General features: G+C 41.6%; 1 protein-coding gene across 1 annotated transcript in view; it reads right to left on the bottom strand.

The window, feature by feature from the left end:
- Positions 1–5634: 5634 nt before the first annotated feature.
- The window catches only part of MAPKAPK5 (MAPK activated protein kinase 5), a 33421-nt gene continuing 15089 nt past the window's right edge, over positions 5635–23966 (bottom strand). Inside the window, exons 9-14 of the mRNA XM_044685422.1 lie at positions 20657–20844; positions 12493–12613; positions 10345–10475; positions 9903–10018; positions 8684–8788; positions 5635–5783 (exon numbers count right to left, since the gene is read on the bottom strand). Of these exons, the coding sequence (XP_044541357.1) occupies positions 5689–5783; positions 8684–8788; positions 9903–10018; positions 10345–10475; positions 12493–12613; positions 20657–20844 (756 nt within the window). The 3' untranslated portion in view covers positions 5635–5688. The remainder of the gene's footprint in view (positions 5784–8683; positions 8789–9902; positions 10019–10344; positions 10476–12492; positions 12614–20656; positions 20845–23966) is intronic.

Raw genomic sequence — 23966 nt, 5'->3', positions numbered from 1 at the left:
GTTCTGTATCATGTGCACTGATTGGCTCAGTGACTGTAGGTTAATAAGAGTGTGGAAAAGGTTTATAGGAGAGTGGGAAGGCTTTATAAAGCCTTAAAATATATACAAATAATAAAATATAATGCTGCTACTTCATGGATTTTCACCTATCACGGGGGTCTCTGGAACGTAACTCCCATGATAGGTAAGGGATCACTATGCATACTTCTCTTTTTAAAAGTAAGAGGCAACAGATGGAGATTCAAAGTTTCATATCCAACTCCCTTTTTGTGTTCTACTGTATATATGGAAATGCTTATTTGAGGAATGTTTAAATTCAGAGATTTTTCTTTTAAATAATTTTTTCAAAATAACATACTGATTCCAGGGCACATTACTTACATGTAACACCTACCCTGATGGCACGAATAACCCCAATCTGGGAAGGGATGACCTCAACCCTCTTCATGGTCTCTGCTTCCAAGGAGAGAGGTTAGGAAATTTCATAGAAAAACTTGACATTTCAGGGTGTGTTTCTCAGCATCTTACCTTTACTCCAAGCTCCATCGGTGGCATGACCCATCATCACAAATCTTCAGTTGATTCCTGTAGTATTGTTAGTTCCAGCCGTTGAGAATCCCAGGATGTCAAGTAAATCCTCTTCCCCATGCTAATCCCCCTTCTGTCTCTCACAGTGTCTGACTTTGTGACCCTCCCAGAACCAAAACAGCTTTAATGATACCCAGATAAGTGGGCCTCCTATAGGAACTCCACTTGCCTATCTAGTGGGTTCTGCCAGTAGTAAGCTTTAAGGACCAAACTCAGAGTAAAAACAATTCTTTCCTTGTCCTTCAGCCTCTGGCACTGTGACGACCACCCCTCATCCCCGCCACTACAGCAAGCATCTCCTCTTCCTTAGGAGAATTTCTGAACCAAAAAGGATTGTGTTGGGATGGGTTCAGGAGGGGGTGTTTCACATATCTGTGGTCAAGGCCAAGGGCTCTGCTCATTTCTTTTCCAAAAACTAGTACCATTCTCTGCTATGCTCCTAAGTGCAGTATTCATTCTGCTCCCAAAGATTTTTAGTCAGCCGTTGTTTGGCATTCATGTTTAGAAACAATTTTTGTTCAACAGATTTATACACGCACACCACATGTGCACACACACACACACACAAATACACACACCTACCCCCAAACTGACTTTCATATTCAGAGTTTTACTCTCTTGAGACATTTCTCAGGAATAAAGCACAAGTTCCTCCTTTTCCCTTTTCTATAATTCCTGAAGCCCACATTTCAGAGTTGCAAATAAATACAATTTAAATTTTTTTCTACTCTGTCACAATTTCTTGGTGCACAGGAAGGTATAAAATGTATAACACAGATGACAATCATGCTTGTGGTTTTTTGTCATTCACCTAATTATTATTTGCTAAAGCGGATATGGATATGCTATAAGGCCTATAACTGAAACACACAGGACCACAGATTAAGAGCTAGAATAGAAATGCCCTTCAAAATTATCTGGTCCCACCACTTCATTTTGCAGAGAGGAAAGTGAGGCCCAGAGAAAGAAAGGGATCAGCCCAATGAATGAATGCCTACTCGAGATCCCAAAGACAGGCAAGTAGCACGCCTGATTTTGAACTCATAAAAAGGCTACTGCCCTTTTGGTGTGAAGAATCCAATATGTTCCTGTGGCTTCTCTTTTATTCTAAAAATAAGACTCGGTGTCTCTTAGCTTTAGTAAAATCATTTTATATACAACAATATCGAATATTTACAATATAATACTGATTCCAAAATAAAAATAAGCATACAAGTAACACTGAAAAAGGAAAACATTCTTGACCTGACACAGAAATGAAGGGTAGGTATTATGTGTTATCTCATATCACCACTGTTGTAGAACGAACTACCTGGGGTAATGGTTTCATCATTAATTTCTAGTCATTCTCTCCTGGAATAGATGACAAAGTTTCTCTCCATCATCCAACAAGAAGACAACACATTGGCAGGTAGCTGGGTCACTGGTTCAAAAGAATACCCCCTAAGGATCAAATGATTTCTAGACACATCTTTGACTTTGCACTTCACATAAAAGAACATTTGTTTAAAGTTGTCCAATGTGAACATTTCAATCTGAAGAATCTGGGGAGAGATTCCTCCAGCACTTCATAAAAACAATTGGAATTACTCCAGGACTTCACAAAAACAACTGGAATTACATATTGAGTGATTATCTTGAAATCAGAGTGAGATGGCATAAGAGTAATCATTTTAGGGGAAAGGGCCATTTTGGACCTTTGATTCCACTGGCACAGGGAACTCCCAGTTTGGAAATTCCCTATACTTAAGGCAGATCCACAACTCCTCTGCACCATATACTCTTAGACTCAGAGTTAATTTGAGCAGCCCTGAGAGGTTAAGTGCTTTGGCCCCAGTCACCCAGCCAGTGGGTATAAGAGGCAGAACAGTCCTCCTGACTCCAAGGCCAGCCCTCTATACACTACACCATGCTCCACAATAATAGCTGACATTAATGAGTTTATAACTTCACATTCATTTTCTCTCTTGATAATTAAGTTATTGATTTTTTTCACTTAAAGGATTAAAGCATAATTAGAAATTAAATTACATCCCATCTTTGTTCTAAAACACAGTTGTTTTAGACATAACATGCCTGAAATCAATCATTTGACCTTTGACCTTATGTTACCCTACTCTTACCTACTAATCCTTCAAATTGGTCCTTTCTCAAATGGAAAAACTCAACATGAACACTAAAAAAAAAGGTAATTCCTTATATAAACACACTTCAAACACTAACTTCTGACAACCCTCTCCCTGCCCATACACGTTTAAGTTTATAAAGACACACACAAACACAGGTAGGAATGGCTCTGCCATCTCCCAGACACCTAACTATGGGTGATCCAAAGGCATTTCACTGACGAACAATGGCTTTAATAAATAAATCGATGGGGACAGGGGGAGAGGTACAATGAGGAAAAGTCAAGGCAGTCTATAATTGATGACTTCATGTGATTCCCCACTCTAGGCAGGAGCCGTCTCCTTGTCAACTCTCCAAATCACAAGGTTCACGTGTTAGCAAGAACATGTCAAAGCCTTTCAAGAGTAGCATGTTCCCTATTACTGGCAAAAAGAAACACATGAATGTTTCATTCAGGTTTGAATGACAATTTGCTTTTCGCCTCACTTAACAAAGCAGGAGAGGTTTCTACAACAAGTAAGCAAGAGGATGGGCACAAAGAGGCTGGGGCAGCATTGGCTGGATCCCAGTGCTCCAAGCATACTGGGACTCGCCGTCCACACCAATCACTCTGCTCTTTCAAAGCCCAGGACAGCCAAGCCTAAGTGACAGTGGATCAGTCTCCCCAGATGGTCTACCCAGTGTTAGCTCAGCTCCTCTATGGGTACCAAGACACTTCCCCGTTATTCTGAGGACTGATGTTCACGTAACCTACTGATCACCACCTTGGGTGGACCCTTAAACCATGGCCCAAGTTCACCACTTCCAACTCTAACAAAAAAGAATGAGAGTTCAAGGTGATGGTTTTCAAGTGTCCAACTCATCAGAACTCTAAAGTGGAAATGATGTCCTAGAAGCTGTCACAGAAGGAAAGGCGGAGTAATAGTAAGCTCAGGCTGACAACAGTGCTCCTCAAACACCAAATGTTTACTTTCAACAGCCTTGCTTCTCACTCAGCCCTACCCTAGATGCCACATACCCCCACTTCCTCCTTGAACCTCCCCTCTGTCACTGGGAAGATGGGAAATTCCAGATGTTCAGACGTCAGACAACAAGGTGGGGTCTTGGCAACTGTCTTTGATCTATCGGTTTTCAGATTAGTAAAGAGAAAAAGCATGTGTTATACTTTGCTCCGGAACTCCATTAGGGTTAGGCTTTGCTGCTCTCTGTCAATAGAGAACATAAAAATTTGGAACCATGATCATGTAATGGCCCTTTTGATAGTGGAAAAAATGGCCAAAGGGATTTGAAGTCTAGTCACACTGGGCGAGTTGAACAGCATCATGAGGAGGGACCCTGGGAGCAAAGAGCCTCTCTGAATGGCTACGGTTGCTCTTACAAACTGCCAGAGTTAGCCCCATGTAGTTCTCTGAAGATCCATTTAGAAAAGGGGAAAAGTTGAGCAGCCATTGATCAGCAGCCAAAGTGGCCCAACTTTTCTACTGGAGACCCAGAACATTCTAAGATGTTCCTTAAAAGCAGAGACTGCTTCACTTAGGTCTTTGTAAACCTTGGAGCCCTGCCCTAGTGGGGGCTGATTGCACAGTCAGTAGGGGCTTAATCAGTGCTTGCTGGTTAATAGACTGTTTCACCCCAACATGAACACAAACTCCTTAAAGGCACTGACTGTTCCACTTTTGCCTCAGTGTCCCCAGTGCTCGTAAAATGCCTTAAAGTCAGTGCTAGCTGACTGACCTGTCATGCTATAAAAATGAACAAACCTACTTTTTCTCTTCCCTAATGGTACCTCAATTTACAATACCTAGTCTGCTTACCTACAACAGGTACCAAAAGCCTCTCTAAAACCCTCTTATAGGAAAATATCACAGAATAGAAAACTAGAAAACTAAACAGATATGTTTTACATTTTGAGGGCCACACTCAGAACTATGCTCCATGTAATGAGTGGCTATGAAAGCTGAGTGAAAATATGGGATCAGGATGACAGAGATATAGCCAAAAAAGGTTCAAAGCAAAGCTCAAATCTGGAGAGAAGCCTGAATAATGCAGAAGTCCAGTCTGAGAGTCAACAGATACATATGATGCACAGCTTTCCAAGTCCTCAATGAAAGTTTAGAAACAATATAGGAGCAAGGAAGGAGGAGCAGAAAACAAAAATGAGAGACAAAGGCAACAGGGAGAGAGAGAAATACTGGTCTGGAAAAATAAGTCTAACATCTAGGGACCTACAAGCAGAAAAAGAATAAATGGACTAGAACCTGTCTTTACTAAACTATTCAAATCCTTTTCATTCCTAACCATTACACAAAGAGAAAACCTTAGGGAACCCTCATTGCTCCAATCTAGAAAGATCAGGAGAAAAATGGGAAAGAGAAAAAAGACAAGTTCTGCCCCAAAGAATCCCTCAAACTGAGATGAGCACAGTGACACTGGCCTCAGAGGCCAGGTGGGCCAAGGAGCTGCTCGCTGGCTAGTCCCTGATAGCCATCTGGAGCCAAAGCCAACAGAGCTCCCTCCATCGGTGCTCCAGCTGTCCCAGCCCTGACGGTTATGGGGTGGAGGGGAAGACAGAGAGCACTGATGGATTATAGTCCACAGTTTAAAGATGATATTCCAGCTTCTTACTGAGCAAGAAAAGCTCCTAGAACCACTTAGCTGCTCATCACTGGTAAGGTGCTTCTGTGTCTATTATAGCTCAAAGGATCTTGGTGACATCATCTGTCCTGTCTGAGAGACATACAAATGAACAATACAAGAGTGATAATGTATCTCTAAGAACTGAGCTTGTCTTAAAAAAATATTACAGTACCAATGATTCTTATATCTACACCTATACAGCATCTTCCAGCAGTATGGAAATTTAATGAAATTATGATTTATTAATTTACATAAAAATTACTTTGTACAGTTAAGGAATAAATTTTCAAAATGTAAAAAATAAACCAAAACCAAACTAATGCTCTGAGGTTGGGGCTACTGGGACTCGTGAGAGGCAGTCTGTTCTTCAATCACTTGTTTTACAATTTCGGCCAGTTTAAGTCGATCCACTTTATCTGTGAATCCACGTCCTGTAACCCAAAAAGAGAGAACAAAGTCAGTCTTGATAAGTTTGCTTAAGAGAGCCCCAGAGGCAGGGATCCAGAAGTGGACTAGCTCCCAGGGCCTAAGCCTGGCTAGACACAGAACCTAGCTCTGAGACAAACTCAGGATGGAATCTCTAAATGCCCAAGTGATTGCTAGTGCATACTTTCATCTGATCTTCAACCACCAAGGCCTGGCCCACCCCATCACCTAGGTCAGGGGAAAGAGAGCTGAGAAGTACCTTGAGCCTTCTACTAAATAAAAATAAAAAACAAAAATCAGTTTACTTATCACACCAAAAAAAAAAAAATCTCAATAAAGCTCATCTCTGCCAAAATAGGAATCTCTATAGGCAAATGAAGGCCACATGGTGTGCCAAGGCAACAAATTTGCAACTACAGAAAGACAACAAAAGAATTTTCCTCTTCTCTTGACACTCTGGCTCACAGAATTGGAAAAACAAGTTTGAATGAAGACCTCTAACTGGGGGAAGTAGAAGGGGACCTCCGTGGCACTGTTTCCCAGGGCTTACCCACCCCAACTCGGGACAGCTCTCATTGTTGGGAAGTCATTTCTGGCACTGACCTTAAAGCTGCTTTTTTAATCATTTCTGCCTTTGAACAACTAGATTTTGTCCTTTGGATAGCAGCAGGATAAATCTAATTTATATTCCATATGACAGCACTTCAAATACTTGAAAACAGCTATTAACCTCCTCACCTCAGCTCCCCAATCTTCACTTTCTAGGCTGAAAATCTCCATTTCTTTTCATCGATCTTACTATGGCATGATCTTGTGGTACTTAAAAATGCTAGTCAGTAGCTTATTAATGCTATTTCTAAAATGTGGCAGGCAGTTCAGAATACACTATTCCAGTTGTAGCCCGACGAGGGTAGAATATAAGGGGCCTACCTTCTTCCTCATTCTGGACATTTGCTCTTTTCAGCTAGCCTAAGATTGTGTTAGCTTTTATGGTAGCTTTATGGCAGCTGAATCATAATGAGGAAGGGAAGGGAACAAACATCTAATATGTACAAGGGACTATGTCCACTGCTTTACAAATATTCTTTCATTTAATCCTCACAATCCCCTGGAGGTAGGGGCTACTATTATGATCCTTATTTGATAGCTAAGGAAACTGAGGCAAACAGAGGTTCAGTGACTTGCCCAAGGTCATACAGTTAGTCAATGTCTAAAGATAGATATGACTCAGGTTTTCCTGATTCCAAGTTTAGCACTCTATCTACTAAAACACTCAGACCTTATAAAAATGAATTGCTACATCACCACACTTTCCTCATCTTATATTTGTGAACATGATTTTGTTAACCTAAATCTAAGCCTTTTTATTTATCCCTATTAAAGTTTAGCTCATCAAGAGGGACCGCCCAGTATTATAAACTGACAAAATCTTGAATTCTTACTGGCATCGAGTACTTCCTACATTTGTGATATCTACCAACTCTGAGAAGCTTGCCATATGACCTTTACCCAAGATCCACCAATAGAAATATTCCTTTCTCTACATGCAAAGATCTCAGTGATGTCCATGAGAAACCTCCTTGCAGATCAATGTTATGCCATGAATAACTCTTCTGAGAGGTGTCTAATTTCAAATCCACTACAGTGCACACTCATCTAAGCCTATATTGATCCATATGATCCACAGGAAACCATGAAGGAGTCTTTCAAGTGTTTTGCTAAAAGCTTGAGACATTCAAAATTTGGAATTTCTCAATGTTCCCAGTCTAGTAACCAAATGAACTCAAAAAGGAAAAAAAGGTGAGACCACAACCTGTTCTCTGTAACACCATTTACTTACTTTTCTAGATGTCACTAACCATTTCTTTGAAAATATTCAAGAATATTCAAGAATTTTGACAGAATTCAAAATCAAATTCATTGGTCCACAATGGGTACATATACTCTCTTCTCTCTAAAAAAAAAAAAGGGAGGGGGAGGAATATCTGCCCTTTTTTAGTCCCACAGAAACTCTCTAATTCTCCGCCATTTTGGTGGAGTCTGGGTCTGATGATCTCCTAAGAATTGAAATCTGTTCATCAGGTCTACCACCATCCAAAGCAGTTTGCCTTTTTTTGAATACCTCATGGAAAATAAACTTTAAATTAAGACCCCAGCAAATCATTCCACTATCTTTGCAAAGAAAAATCCAAATGGGGTCACCAAAAGTCAAGACTTAACTGAAACCAGTGAACCACAACAACTGCTTTATTCTGATTAATGATGCTCCCTCTTTTCTTCTAACTTAAGGTTCACTTAAGAGGAAGAAGGTTCCATGGAACTTAAGCCTATTCTCCCTCCACTCTAGAAAAGGTAGCTTAGTGGCGCAGTGGATAGAAATGGACCTAACGTCAGACACTTCCTAGCTGTGTGACCCTAGGCAAGTCATGTAACTGCTACTTCCTTTTCCTTGTCTATAAAATGAAGATAATAGCACCTACCTGCCAGAATTATTAAGGATCAAATAAAGCACTTTTCGAACTTTAAAGTGCTCTATAAATGCAAGCTATTAGAAGTGTCATTTGCTGTCAGTAAATGTACAGGCTTCTTCCATCAGTGGTTTTTCCCAAAAATTCTACATCTTGTGAGCTATCAGACCGTATACCTTCATTCATCGTAGAGTGAATGCTTTGGTGTTGCTCTCCCCTTACACAAACCCTGAGTTCTAAAAATTGATCACTAAAACTTGACATATTAGCAGCCATCGCCACCACTGCTGAGAAGCTACCAACAGCCAAGCCCTGGGTCTTGGTCGCCTTCACCAGACACAATGTGCCCACCTCGGCCCAACATCTCAAGGTAAACCTCAGGAAGACCCATGAGACAGAGCTCTCTGAAGAGCCGACTCTACCCTGGCTGGCCATACCATTCCAGCTGAAGCTCTGCAGGGTGTCTCGGAGGAGTTTGCATTCCCGATTGTACTTCCACGCCTCCTGCATCACCTCATTCAGCTTCTCGTCTTCGTTCTCTCCTATTGAAAGGGATGAACAGGAAGTTGTGTTTTCTCAGAAGCAGCACAGGGTAGAAGGAGCATCAGAGAAGACCCTTTCCTTAGGTGAGGCTTGGAGGGACTGGGGAAGGGGAAGGAGAAAGGAAGCAGGAGGGAAGGAAAGGACCAGGAGACAGGATTTTTGATCAGTTGGTTATCAAAGATCAAATATGTAAACCCTCACCAGCCTTACTATCCTTCCCTACTCGAACCCAAACAGTTCCAAATCATTAGACATCCATTTCCCCTCAGAGCATAGCCCTAAATTTTTAATGTTGGAGGATAAACAAGAATCTCATTATTAGACTTGATCAAACCCTATGCAGAGGCCTGGTCAAGCACTGTGAGACTCTGAAATTCACTCCCAGACAGGAAGGACAAAGTTCCATGAACTACTTGATTTCCTTGAGCTCATTTCCTATCTCAAAAACAGTTAGGTCATTAAAGAATTAACTGACTTCAAAGGGCTTATTTTGGGGAAATTGTGGGAATTTTCCTAAAATCTGAATAGTTGATAAAAATAGGTGAGAGCAGTGAGATCCTTCGGTTAGTTCTCTGGAAGCTGCAGCAAAGACCATGAGTGTCTGACAAGAAGCAAAGGAGAATGTAATAATCTGTGATTATTACCCACAAACACCAAGGGCCTCAAGTTGGGAACACTTTGTATACATCCAAAATAATAACAATGGTCAGTGAGGTCATTTGTCCTGTACCCAAGAAGTTGACTGAAATCTTGCCCATAGATTCTTAAACCAAGGAGCTGGAAAAGATGCTCACCAGTCTACATACATGGCTTTGATTCCATTTAGACAGATTCCCTATGCAGTTTCAGGCCAGATTACTACCTTGCAGCTGGGCTTTAAATAAAGCTCCCAACTACATCTATCTACTCAGAGATTTCACCATGCCCCTCTCTGCAAAAACACAAAGGGCAAAGAAACCCAGACAGAAAACTGATGACACGTGTCTTGGGCTCAACTCTGTTTAGCAGACAAAGGATTACCCTGTGTTCTTTAAGTGCACAAGTGCGCACACGCACGCACGCGCACACACACACATAAATGAAGAAAGCATTCTTAAAGAGTGTGACCTTTACCAGCCTGGGGCAGAATACACTGAGCAATGACATCTCGCAGCTTCTCCAGAGCCACATTAGAATCTTCTGCTCCATTCTCAGGGTCATGGATGTAGACACCATCCTTTGGCTTCGTGCTATGAAACATTGGAGGGGGGGAATAATTTTTTTTTTAAGTCAGATTTCACAATCCAAATCTCTGAAAAGATGCTAACCCCACATGCATCCAAGGACAAAGACTTTCAACAACAACAAAAAAAACTGCTCCAACAATATCACGGTAGCATCTCCCAAATCCTGATAATGCCTTGAGCATACTAAGTCGAGCCTCCCAGGACATGTGCAAATAGGGAAGGGAACTGAAAAATCTTTGCATAGCTGGGTTTGGGAAGACAGAACCAAACTACGTTAGCCTACTTGTTTGTAAGGGGAATAAAGCAATTCAGAAACAAAATCAAATTACCCAAGCAATTTCCTCTTTCTGAGAATGGGATTATTTACAGAATGCAAAGGTTTGAGGCTGACTTTGAGGTCCTGGATCCTCATGTTGGCCAGTTGTTCTGCATGAGCCTGTTGGATTCCAGCAACTACTGCCTGAATAGAAAGCAGAAGAGTTAGTTTAGTATTTGGCCCAAGGCCTGGCACATACATAGTAGGCAATTAATAAATGCTGGCTGAGTGATTTAAAAAGTCATGTGGGCAGGTTGTGGGGAAACTCAAAATCATTAAAATCCATTCCAGGGGGCAGCTATGGTTCAGTGGATAGAAGATTTAGACAGGAGGTCCTGGGTTCAAATGTGACCTCTGCGACTTGGGCAAGTCATTTAACCTCCAAAGTCTAACCCTTACTGTTCTCTTTTGCCTTAGAACTAAGATACAGTTTGTGTAGACCAGAGGTTCCCAAACTTTTTTGGCCTACCGCCCCCCCCTTTCCAGAAAAAATATTACTTAGCGCCCCCTGTCATATACTATCACTGCCCCCTTACAGTTATTCAGCACTCCCAAATGCACCTGTGGCCATCACTGCTCCCCTAGATCACTGCAGCACCCACCAGGGGGCAGTGGTGCCCACTTTGGGAATCACTGGTGTAGACAGAATCTCTTCCTCAAGTAACAGGGATAGGTCTATTAAACCAGGTAAAGATGCCATCATAGCAAGTGGGTTTACAAGGGACATCTGAGTTAGGGGATAACTAAAGAATAATTAAATTTTTAAAAACAAAGTAGCAGTAGTACTAGTAGTAACTGTAACAATAATAGTAATAATAAAAGTATCAATGGTAGAAATAATATTTACTTGCATATTCTTTTTGTGGTTACCAAAGCATTTTTACATACACTATCTCATGTGATCCTCACTAGAACCCTAGGACATAAGAAGTGCAAATATTCCCATTCCTGTACAATGGGTAAGGAAATGAGTCTCAGGGGCACTAAGAGATTTGCTTAAGGTCATAGCTTCCCATCAGTTTGGAGAGGTAATTTCTAGCACTGTGTCACAGCTTTGCCAAAAGACTAACTAAAGAATACTCCAAATTGTGGTTCTTCCTCTTCCTCCTCCTCTTCCTTCTGCTCCCTAAATATGGCCTAATTTTTTGTCCCTACATTCATTCCTCTGAATAATTCATCCCTTTTCTCATGACTTCAACCAGACCATGCATCTATGCTGAAGTATTTAGTCCACATCTCCAAAACTTTCACTATCGCCTTATGCCTTATGCCATCAGAAACCTTGTAATGGTTCCTGTGGTACTAAGTCCAAACTATTCTGGCTGGCTTTCAAAGCTTTTCAAGATCTGGCTTCCTCTTCCCATTCAACTTTATCTCCCTTTTAGTTCATTTTCTGAGTCAAGCTCAGCTTCCTCAGTGTTCAGATTCTAGATTTCTGTTTATAGTGTTTCACTAGCCCCTGGAAATGCCTTTGGCTCACCCAAGACCCAGATCAAATCCTAATTCCTCTAAGAATCCTTATCTGATTACTCTAGAACCATGTTAGTCACCCTCTTTCCGGAATTCTGAAAGTCTTAAAGATATTAAGTGATTTGCCATTTCCTTCTCCATCTCATTTTACAGATGAGGAACTGAGGCAAACAGGGTTAACTGTCTTGTCCAGGGTCACACAACTAGTAAATGTCTGAGGCTGGATTTGAACTCAGGTCTTCCCAATTCCAGGTCCACTGTCCTTTTCAGTACTATAAAATGTCACAATTATCTAATCTCTGATACAATTCTGCAACTGTTTTCTACATTAGAAACAAGGTTTTAAATAGCTTGAAGTCAAGGAGTGAGAGGGTGGATACAAAGGAAGTGCACAATAAACATCTAAGAAAAGGGCCTGGCAATAGAGAGGCCTTTATTTCAACCACTCCAACCTGCGTAGTTCCTTAAAGTCTATCTTCCAAATCGTGGTCTAATCTTTTATGAAAATAAGTGCTTTCTTTTGCACAAATGTCATCTTTAACACCACCCTTTCTGGACACCATAAATGACTATCTACTAAAAGGACAGCTAATGATAACATGAAACTCTGATCTTAGGCCTGATCAAGCTGGGCCCCTACATTCCTCCTAGAACAACCTTTCCCAGAAAGAAAAGAGGAGTCATCAAAAACCTTATCCATCATCAGCTGGGCAGATGGCAGCACATTGTCCAGTGCTTCATTTGAGTTTAACCAGGGATGGTCCAACACCCCCTCAATGGTAAGTCGTTCCTCTGGTTTGACCTTTAGCAACCTGTAGGGAAGAAGACAAACAAGCCCAACATGTAAACTACTGCTGAGAAACCTGGTATAAACCTTGGTCCTCGAGTTGGTTTTCATCATTCCCACTTCTCCTTACCTTTCCCAACTGGTCAGTCAAGTTTGATGAAGCTGAAAGTAAATAAAAAACCTGTGCCTGAGAAATCAGTAAGTCTCATCCACTTTACCCTCAGGAATTTCAGTGCTGATCCTGCTGTCCCCTCAAGAATCTCTAGGCAATTTACGTGGGGGCTAAACTGCTAACCTATCATCAGGATCAGGCCTGCTTGGTTTTAGGTTACAGATGGATGACTTGGCAGAAGCAGAAAGGATGGAGCACAGAGAAAAGGATTTAGTTCAGGTATATTGAGAAGGCCTCTGAACCTCAGACTCCACATTCTGAATATTAAGTATTTTACTGAAGGAATGACTACAACTGAATGGCTATTCAGTCCAATTGTGAGTGCAAATGAGGCTTCTGAGGAACAGAGCTGTCAAAAGAACCATATACAATTGCTCTGACTTTTACTGTGACCTAGGCCTTACCTCCAAGGATATACCTGTTCTAAAGTGAAGTATCAGTACCTCTGAGTGCAGGGCTTCAGCACTCAAACTCAGCATAACCTAAGGATGGCTAAATCAAACCTGGAGACCCAATCAATCAATTTCTGGTTAGCCTTAGCAAACATGTTTGGCTTCTATTGCATTCCTTCCTAACTACATAGTTCTTCCACTTGAGTCTCAGTTACCCAGATGATCTTTTAAGGTTTGTGACTCTAAACTACTCAGCTCAAGTTTCTAAAAAAAAAAGTATCTGGAACAGACCTAGACTTTGTTATCAAGTTAATTACAAATTACAAAGATCATTTGTGAAACTTTCTAGAAAGAGTGATAGCAGAAAAACTAACAAATAGTCTTCTACAAAGTAAAGATTTCCATTAAGATCATATAATCATAAATTTAGACTTGGAAGGGATTCTGTGAGCCCAATCAGTTCACTTTACTAATAGGAAAACTAAGGCCCAGAGAGTGATTTTCCAAGGTAACCACCAGTACTGTGTGGTAGCTTACAATTAGCAATAGACTAGAATATAAACCCTGTTTTTGGATAGGAACTTCTGTCTTTAGGTCCAGAGTTTTTTCCCCATTAAGCTTCACTTGCCAATAGGTTCATGGCATTCAAATAGAGATGGACAAACTGGCAAGAAACTATCTATAGAAGCAAAAAGTGTCATAATTTAGGAAATAACCAATTTCTCAGTGCATGCATCACAATAACGTTGTCTGGTGTAGATCCAAACTAGCTTTTAGCAAGCAAGTGGCCTGGAGAAAGGGCTTCTATCCATAATGAACACATGAAAGTGGCATGGAGTTGACTAAAGAGGAAGAGCTATGTGATAAGAAGTACTGAAATGGGGGGTAGCTGGGTGGCCCACTAGATTGAGAGCCAGGCCTAGAGATGGGAGGTCCTGGGTTCAAATCTGGCCTCAGACACTTCTAGCAGTGTGACCCTGGGCAAGTCATTTGACCCCCATTGCCTAGCCTTTACCACTTTTCTGCCTTGGAACCAACACATAGTATTGATTCTAAGACAGAAGGTGAAGGTTTCAAAAAAAAGTACTGAAATGGTCACTATAGTGGAGCTCGAGAGCATATTCATACAAAACAGAAACTATTCTTTTGTTTGGCTTTTAAAAATCTTTAGAGCCCGGCTCCCAACCTACCTTTCCAGCCTCATTATACATTGTTCCCCTTCATGTACTTGATGGTTCAGCCAAATTGGTCTTGCTCTTCTATCCTACAAAGCTTCTTCTCCCATCTCTGTGGTTCTACAGTAACCATCCCCCCAATCCTACAATGCTCTCCTCCCTCACCTCCACTTCACAAAATCCTTCACTTGATTCAGGCCTCTGCTCAAGTACCACATTCTACAGAAAGCTCTTCCAGATCCTCCTCCCTACCTGCTCATTCCTCCCCACAACTATCTGGCGATATCTGCTGTGTTCTCTGATAGAGAATAAGTTCCTTGAGGGCAGGGGTGGTTTCCTTTCTGTCTCTGAAAATGTCTCCAGGTATACAAAAAGCATTTAATGAATGTCTACTGATTGATGATTCAGATCTAGATTAATTTCCAGGGCTTCTCTAGTCCATCTGCAATGCCAGGAGACAGCCAGGAGAGCACTATGTGTGTCTGCTACATGTGTGTGCATGTGTTTCTGTTACATATGTGTGCATGTGCACACATGCTTCTCTACCTCTCAAGCATCTTCTGTGTTATGACTAGCCTCAGGCCCTCTCTGATGGCTGAGGGTCAATCTTTCCAGATTAGGTGAGACTGTAATCTAAGGTCCACTTCAAATATGATACAAAAATGATACAAACACTTGTATCATAAAGAAGCACCAGTCTGAGAATCTGCCTAGCAATCCTCTTATGGGAAGGGACTGAGTGGTAGTACCACACAGTAGGTGTTTAGTAAAATACTTGTTGAACTGAACAGAAGGGAATTGGTTTGACAGGCCCAGTCATAAAACATGGGAGATGCATTTTAAAGGCATTCTGGAACATATACATACATTAAGAGAAGTGGAAAAGAGAATTCCTACTTCATGGATGAAGAAATAAAGGTTCAGTTTTGCTTAAGGCAAAACAGTGAAAGTGGGACATGGCACCTAAGCCCTCAAGCTACCTTATTTTATGCAGAGTTGAGTGAAAAAATTCCCAACATATCTCTAATGTCAAATCTCATCTTCTCCACCAAGCCTTTTTCCTATCTCCAAGCTGCTAAGTGCCTTCCCCTCTGAAAAACCTTTCATTAATTGTATACATATGTAGTATGTATCTAGTTATTTACTTGTATCCTCATTAGAATGTAAGCTCCTTGAGGGCAAGGGCTGATTTTGTCTCTTTTTTGTATCCCTGGCATTTAGCACAGTGTCTGGCACAGAGTAAGCACTTAAAAAATGAGTTTTGATGGACTGATCTATAAAATTTCCTCAAAGGGAAATAGAGCTGGAAGACCTAGTCCAAATTGAATCTGAATAGGCATATCAACAAAGTGCTGGGCAACATCCTGGGCAAGAAGGCACCTAACCCCTGTCTGAAGACTCTAAAGAGAAGACAACTCCACTAACTATTCAGGCAATCCAGGGTCCTTCTGGAAGACTAATAATGTGTTGTCATTTTCCTCTTTCCTTTTGCCAAAAACCAGACCATCTGACTTTCCTCAGTCCTGTACTACCTCTCTCTCACTTCCAGGGACTTTCCAAAGTCACTGAGGCTTCCTTAGCTAGCCCACTCACCAATTCTTTCAGCATCCTTAGAGTTCATCTGGGACAGGTGCCTTAAAAGTCACCCAAGTCTACTAAGTGGTTTCTTCTTATTTCCTTATTCGTTTGGGATTTAGATAGATTTCTCTTTAAGCTTTTCCAGTACAAAGAATATTCTCCTTGGCAGAGGAAACAGAAATAACACAAGAACTAAGTATTTCTATATTCTGTTATCATCCACCATCAGCATGATCTTAAGCTCTCCTGGATCCATTTCCCCCAATATGTCATTATCTGTAAGCTAACAATCTGTGATCACTAGAGAGACCACCTCAGCCCCAGCCCATGGAAAGTTTCAGTCCAACATGCATTTATTACGAATCTGTTGCATGTGTTCTGGTGTAACACAGAAGACTGGACTAAGTCAAAAAGACATGGTCCCATCTCTGCCTCTGGCATACCTTGGCTTATGTGACCATAGACTAGGGAGTAACTTAAATTCTTCATGTCCTAGAGAATGCTATAAGTCACAAATGAGTCACTGATATGCTCAGACAGAAGGAATTTCCAAGCCAGGAGATTCCTAGAGATTGATGAAATTGAAGGTCTGCACTAACCAAAAACAATTAGTTAAGGTATGCTTTGGTGTGGAAAGACAAAAACAAGACCTTCCCCTCCATGCCCCCCAATCCTTACCTTCCATCTTAGAATCTGGACTAAGTATCAGTTCCAAGGTAGAAGAGTAAAACGTTAGGCAATTGGGATTAAGTGACTTGCTGAGGGTCACATAGCTAGGAAGTATCTGTGGTCATATTTGAACCTGGGACTTCCTATCTCTAGCCCTGGCTCTCAAATCACTGAACCACCTAGCTGCCCTCAAGGAGTCTACCTTCTGCTGGAGGTAAATTAATAAGTCTTAGAAAATTGCCTGAGGCTCATTAAGAAGTTAGGTGACTTGCTTGTGGTCAGAGAGCTGGTAAGATTTGGGGGCAAGATTTGAACCCGGATATTCCTGATTCAAGTCCTGTTCCCTATTCACCAGGTCCAGCTATCTGCTAGTAGACCCCTTTAAGAGCATTCAAACAGTGTGGAGACCAGTTACTGAGAGTCTCCCCTGAATAAGACAGGGTGCTCTAGACTTTTATCCATATAGCACTGGTTTCTCCCAGCCCTCTTCAGTTGCCCACATCTGTCCAACCACAGCCCAGCTGGACATTGGCACTGCTGCTGATTCAATTCTTCTTGCACCCAGGTCACTTTTCTCTCCATCCTGTCTGACCTGCCCATGTTGCAATCATCTCTTAAAAAAATCAAAGCTGGAAGAAAAGCCTGGGAGACCGTGTGGGAAGGGAGCAGAAAGGGGAAAACAAATTGTACAATGACTATACATCAGAAAGAAAAACCAGCTCTGAAAGTCTTCAAAGCATCAATCAGTGCAAAGGCCAAGCACACTTCTAGAGGACAAAGAGGAAGTCAGTTCCCCACCTTCCAAAAAAAGTGGAGAAGGAAACACACGTTCCAGACATGGCCAACATATGGGTTTGTGTTGCTTGGCAACACTCATGAGTTACACAGGTTTGAGAAGTATGTTTTGGTGAAGTACTAATGAGGAGTGGGGGGAGACCACCAACATTATCCAATACTCAAATGACTTTGTGGCCACATCCACACTGAAGCTCCCTCTGTGACTGGGCGCCCATCCTATGTGATCCTCACCCATCTCTTCCCATACAAGGGCTGCTAAAAGACACTAAAATGGAGCACAGAGTAGAAGGGTCCTTTTTTTTTTTAATTATTTTTAAAACACTTACCTTCTTAGAATCAATTCTAAGACAGGAGGGTAAAGGCTAGACAATGGGAGTTAAGAGACTTGCCCAGGGCCACTCAGCTGGGGTCATATTTGAACCCACATCCTCCCAATTCCAGGCCTACAACTCTATCCACTGCACTACTACTATCTAGCTGCCTCAGAATAGAAGAGGAAACAGGCTGATAGCTTTAGAACCGACAAAATAAGATGTATATAAAGGAGAATCAGTTTCAATTACAATCCTCTTTTTCAATTCTATTTGAAAATAAATCCTCAATTCTCTCCTCTAATGTTCATTTGCAAATTCTAATTCATATAGTAAGTCTATGGAGGTCACATAGAGGATATGACAATTCATCCTGGTTTGAAGATGGGATTAACTCTCCCCTTGCCCACTTTTAGATTTAATCACCAGAAGCATATATACCCCATTTATCCTAGTATGGAGAGGTCTGTGTGCTATAGTGGGTGACAAATCAGAAATGATTGACTGCCCCCTGGGTAGTCCTAAGCAAAGCTAAAGCTATAATTGGTCCACATAAAGTAGAAGGAATACACAGGAAGTGACATAAAGAAGCATCTTTAAAAGCAGTGGCAACTTCCTATGAAGTGAATTCTTCGGAGTTTGGAGTTCGAGATAGAGTTGGAGTTTGATTTGGAGGCTAGTGAAGAATCTGCTTCATGGACCTGAGACTCTGAAATTTGGTGAGGCTGTTCTTGAATCTCTCCCTTTGAACTACCACGTGGGTGAGTGAAAAGGCTGACTCCTTTTCCTGGCTTTTCTGGCGGTACTTAGCCTCCGGAGAGGCTCTTCCTCTTAGAGGAGGCCTTGTGGTTAGAATCCTTGTTTAATTTACCTCTTGGCCCCTCTTTGCTAGGGCCTCTGAAGCCTTCCCAGGTTCTGACCAGGCTGGAGTAATTATCTACTCTCTCTCATTTCTTTACTTTCACTCTTTCTCCGTTTGTAAATAAACTACCATAAAAAGTCATCCTGACTTGAGTAATATATTTTTGGCAACCACATTTTTATACATTTAGTACAACCTTTAATTTTTAACCCTTACACTGGGTAGCCATAGAGTAACCACTTGTCAACTATTTACCTAGGAATAGGGGAAAGCTGATCACTGGCACATAATCTGGCTCAGGTTCCAGGGGAATACAGGGACAGAGGTGGAAAGGAGACAGAAGTTATCTTCCCCGAGATCACCAGCAACCCATGGTGCAGGAGCTTTGGCATATGAGACATTTCTATACAAATCTCCTCCTGAAAGGGGCAGAGTAAGTGATCTGCTGAAGTATTTGAAGAGTAGGTCAGAATAGTGCATAGAGTACTGGAATTGGAATCAAGAAGACTTGGGTTCGAATATAGTGAGAGACACTTATTGAACTTGGGCAAATCACTTAACTTCTGAGTGCCTAAGATTCCTCATCTGCAAAATGATGGAAGACTTGGATTCAAATACAACCAGAGACACTAATTGAACCTGGGCAAGTCACTTAAATTCTGTATGCCTCAGGTTCCTCAAACTATAAAATGAGGATAATAATAGCTTCTACTTCCCTAGGTTGTTATGAGGGTCAAATGAGATAATATAGGATGTCTTAAAAGTCCTAGAGCAGTTTTAAACTTTAATGAGGGGGAAGCTAGGTGGCCCAGTAGGTAGAAAGGCCTAGCAGTAGATTCAGACCACTTCCTAGCTATGTGATCCTGTGCAAGTCACTTAACTCCCATTGCCTAGTCCTTACCATGCTTCTTCCTTGGAACTGAGTATCCATTCTAAGATAGAGGGTAAAGGTTTTATTTTAAAAAAACAAAAAAAATTTAAGCTATTACATGTAAAGAGCTTTGCCTTAGGCAAGAAGGAGGGGGAGAAGACACACAAGCATTTATTAAGTACCTACCTACCATGTACCAGGTACTATTCTAAAAACTTTACAGTTTTTATCTCTTTGATCCTTAGGACAACATTATAAAGTAGAAGCTGTTGTTTTCCCAATTTTACAGATAAGAAACTGAGACAGAGAGCGGTTAAGTGAGTTTGCCCAGGGCCACATACAGCTAATGTTTGAGGAAGGATTTGAATTTGGGCCTTCCTGACTCCAGGTCCAAAGTTCTTTCTATATACTATACCAAAATGCTAAATGAATGTCAGCTCTTACATCCTGCAAAAGAGGGACTGAATGAACTCTTTCTGCCTGGCTCCAGAGGGCAGAATTTGGAGCCAAAGGAAAAGCTATGAAGAGGCTGTTTTTAGTTCAATGTAAGAAAAAACCTACTAAAAAAACATGACATCCCCAAAGTGAAAGAGACCAGATATGAAGAGGTGCAAACAAAGTCTGTGATTCCTGCTGACAAAAGAGGCATTCTGAGGTTGACATTCTGATGTGGAATTTCTGGAAATGGGCATAGGGGAGACCCAGGTACCTTCACAAGGACCAAATCAGCCCAGGTTGGAAACCAGAGCTGGCCAAAGCTCTTAAGTGAATCAGAGTGGGGTTGGGCCTGTGAGGAATCACTGCCTGTACTAGTAGCCTCAGTGACACAGAAAGACCCAGGCTTTTTTTTTTTTTTTTAAAGTGGACAGGGCTGCCTCCCTTGGGATCTTCAAATAATCTTAAATATGGCCATACTGGGGATAGCACAAAGGGTATTTGTCTTTGTGTATGGTTTGGACTAAATGACCCCTGGGACACCTTTTCTAATCCAGTAATTTTGGGGTTTCTGGCATCAGCCTAAATCATAAGAATGACAAAGGAAATACCAAGGTTTGTGGAAAAACATGTTTGGAGTTGTTTGGGCTCATCGTCCCTCCATGGCATCGGGAGATCATATCAGTGATCCCTCCCCTCTCCATCCATCCCACCAATACTAACCCTCCCCTCACCCTTCAGAGTCCCTGTGATCTGTCCAAATGAATAACAGAGAGGTAATAGAGCAAAGCCTCTGTGGACTCACTTTCTCACAATGTCTTTGGCCATCTCTGAGATTTGGCTCCATTCTTCCTCAGGAAACTCAAAGCTTCCTGTCATGATCTTTCTCCGCATGTCCTTTGGAATTGTCCGACTGTGGTGTTTGGAGTAAAAAGGTGGATAGCCGCACAGCATCACATAAATTATCACCCCCAAGGACCACAAGTCACAGCTCTGAAAGCAAGGAAAGGGTCACTTTGGGGCACACTGAGGGATGGAGAAGAGCCAGGAAACAAACCTCACGTGATCTGTAGGAGACATGGTATCTGGAATACATTGAACTGGACTGCTGGAGAGCAATTTTCCCAGCTCCTAAGACAACGAACTTTTCTGTTCAAAGTATTTATTTTTATGCAGCCAAAGCAATATTCAGACAAAAAATACGTTCAATTCAACAAGCATTTATTCCAAGTTGCTCCAGGGGAAAGTTAAATCACGTCACGTCTTCCCCTTGGCCAGTCCCAAAGCCCATACTGAACTACCAGCCTCAACTGAAAAGTAAGATACAATCCTTTTTTCCTGGATTGGGAAGGAACAGATCTGAGCCAGGTCCTTCATGGAAACTGAGCCCATTAATGTCCTGCTTGGGATAGATAGGAGGGGAAGAAAAGACTTGACCCTGAAACTCAATCAACACAAGAGAGTTCTGAAAGGAATTGCCATGATAGTTCATGGCACACATAGAGGTTGAAAGGATATCCTCTCAGTCAGCTCTATTGTCACTAAATGGTGAGGGTTAGAAGTCAGAAGATCTAGATTTGTATCCTGGCTCTGTCACTTGTCAGCCATGTGACTGTGGACAAGTCAATTAATGTCTCTGTGCCTCAGTTTCTTCATCTGTACAATAAAGGGACTGGACTAGATGCCCTTTTAAGGACCCTTCCAACCTTATGTCTAAGATACTGAGGAAATATCTTCCCTGGGCCTTACAACACAGATGAAAATGTCCTGACAAAAGCATTCTTGGGTACATCTATCAAAGGCAAAGAAGTGCCATAAAGCCTTGTTCCCTAACGTATCGGACTCCAGCCGGACTTTTCCTGCCACCTTCCAGGTGACTCCTTCTTGTCAAGGCTGGGATCTGTTCAGTTTCCCCCTCCACCATTCTAGCTAGGGTCCTCACTCACACTTTTCTCATTCCCTCTGACAACAGAAGAAAAACAACCCCTGCTCCTCCAAGAGAAGCCCCCTGTTGTAGGGCCTGTCTCACTCCACAGCCTCAGAAACCCTTGCCTACAATAAGTCCTTCTCTTAGAATACCACTAATGAGAACAGCTCACCGCAATGCTTGAAGGTCTGTCAGAAGTATCATTACACATTTTCTCTGGGGGCTGCATGACAGTCTCTGAGGTTCCCCAATGGAAAAAAAAGAACCATAAAGTCTTTCTTTGATCTTTTTGCCCCAAGCATTTCATTCATTTCTTTACCCTCTCCCTTTACTGTTAAACTTCTTGAAAAAGTTGCTTCCCCTTGATGACTACTTCTATTGACCCCTCTAAACCCCTCCCATACTCCTTGCTTCCCCACTGCCACACTTTCCTCCCATTCATGGGCCTAGAATCTCCTTCTTCTTCCTCTTCACCTCTGAATTCTTAACTTTAAAGAAAAGACAAAGCTCAAACCACCTCTTCCATAAAGCTTTCCCTGCTTCCTTAAAGGTTAATGACATTGCTCTTCAGACCTCTCAAATGATAGATACTATGTGAGGCAGCTGGGCCTACAATCAAGAAGACTTGAGTTCAAATCCAACTTCAGACACTTCCCAACTGGGTGATCTTGGGCAAGTCACTGAACCTGTCTGCCTCGGTTTCCTCATGAATAATAGGAATATTTTAATAGCATCTACCTCTCAGGAACTGCTGTGAGACTGAATGAGATGAGATGATATTTTCAAGTATTTAGCACAGTGTTTAGTCCATGGTAGGTGCTATATAAATATTTTTCCCTTCCTCCCCACCCCTTCTGTCCTCAGGTCCCAAATCAAAATTTCTATTAAGTTAATTTGTATCTTTTCTCTATTATATTGTAAGTTTTCTGAGAAGAATTATTTTGTGTGATCTAAATTTTGCATCTTCTCTAGAACTATGTTCTGCAAACAGCAAGCACTCAATAAATAATAAATAATGTATAACAGCATCATAGATTTAGAGCTAGAAATCTAACCATCTCATTGTACAGATGAAGAAAATGAGGCCAAAAGAAACAAAGGAACACACAAGTAAGGGTCACAAGTGTTAAGTGGCAGAGGCAGGATTTGAACTCACATCCTCTTATTTAAAATTTAGCATTCTTTCCCCTTTATCATCCTGTTGGAAAAAAGGCAGCTCACTGCAAGAACAAGAACCCTAGACTTGGGATCAAAAGCTCTGGCAGAGAGGCCTGCCTCTCATCCCTGTGAGTAGCAGTATGGAAATGGATGAATCTTCTCATCTTGGTGGGCCTCAATAAAATATGAGTACTGGACTAGATGTTCTTGAGGCCAGTCTTGGCTCTGGCCTTGTACAATTCTAAATAGTAAATGAATAGATGAATGAAACTAATCAGTCTTGTTCTGAGGGCCCAAGTAAAGTCAAAGATCAATTCCCATTTTGGATGACACATAGTCCTCCTGCCTACCTGTCCTCAGGGTCTGGCCTCCATATGGCCTATTCCTTCCCAGGACTCCAGAGGTCATCTATACCAGGCAAAGCAGATTGATGTAACTGCCACACTTTGGGACCTGTTCTCCCAAAACCAGGGCTCTCTAGGCTCTTTTCAAGGTAGATTTTCAACAATGTTACAGAAGCCCTTAACAATGAAGAGCAGTATTTGCCTCTTTTCAAATTCACCCCACTAAGAAGACAAAGTTTAGGAAAGGCAAATAGAGGCCCCATTTCTTAGGGAAATCAAGACCCTTTAGGATGAACTATTCTATCAAGCTGACTTGCCACAAAAGAACCCTTCAGGCCTAGAAACACAAACCAGGTCTGCCCAAGGGGGGGGGGGGGGTCTGTCTTCCTCCAAGAAAGGGATCTTCCACCTAGCTAATGGCTAATGGCTGGACCAAATGCCACTGTTCTCCAAAGTCACCTTCATGGTAAATTGAAATAAGATGGTATCAAGAAGGATGACCTCTGTCAGTTTTGATGGTTTTTTCCTTTGTTTTTTCTTTGAATATAATATTTGTTTACATGGAATGACCCTCTAGGAAGAGGAAGGAGAGAAATATTAGGGGAAATTTTGATAATATAAAAGACCAAAAGATATCAATAACATTTATCTTAAAATGTATATCTCACACCAACTGAGAATTTCTA

Source organism: Gracilinanus agilis, chromosome 1 (assembly GCF_016433145.1).
Source record: "Gracilinanus agilis isolate LMUSP501 chromosome 1, AgileGrace, whole genome shotgun sequence".
Taxonomy (NCBI): domain Eukaryota; kingdom Metazoa; phylum Chordata; class Mammalia; order Didelphimorphia; family Didelphidae; genus Gracilinanus; species Gracilinanus agilis.
This window is presented reverse-complemented; position numbering and strand designations above follow the sequence as displayed.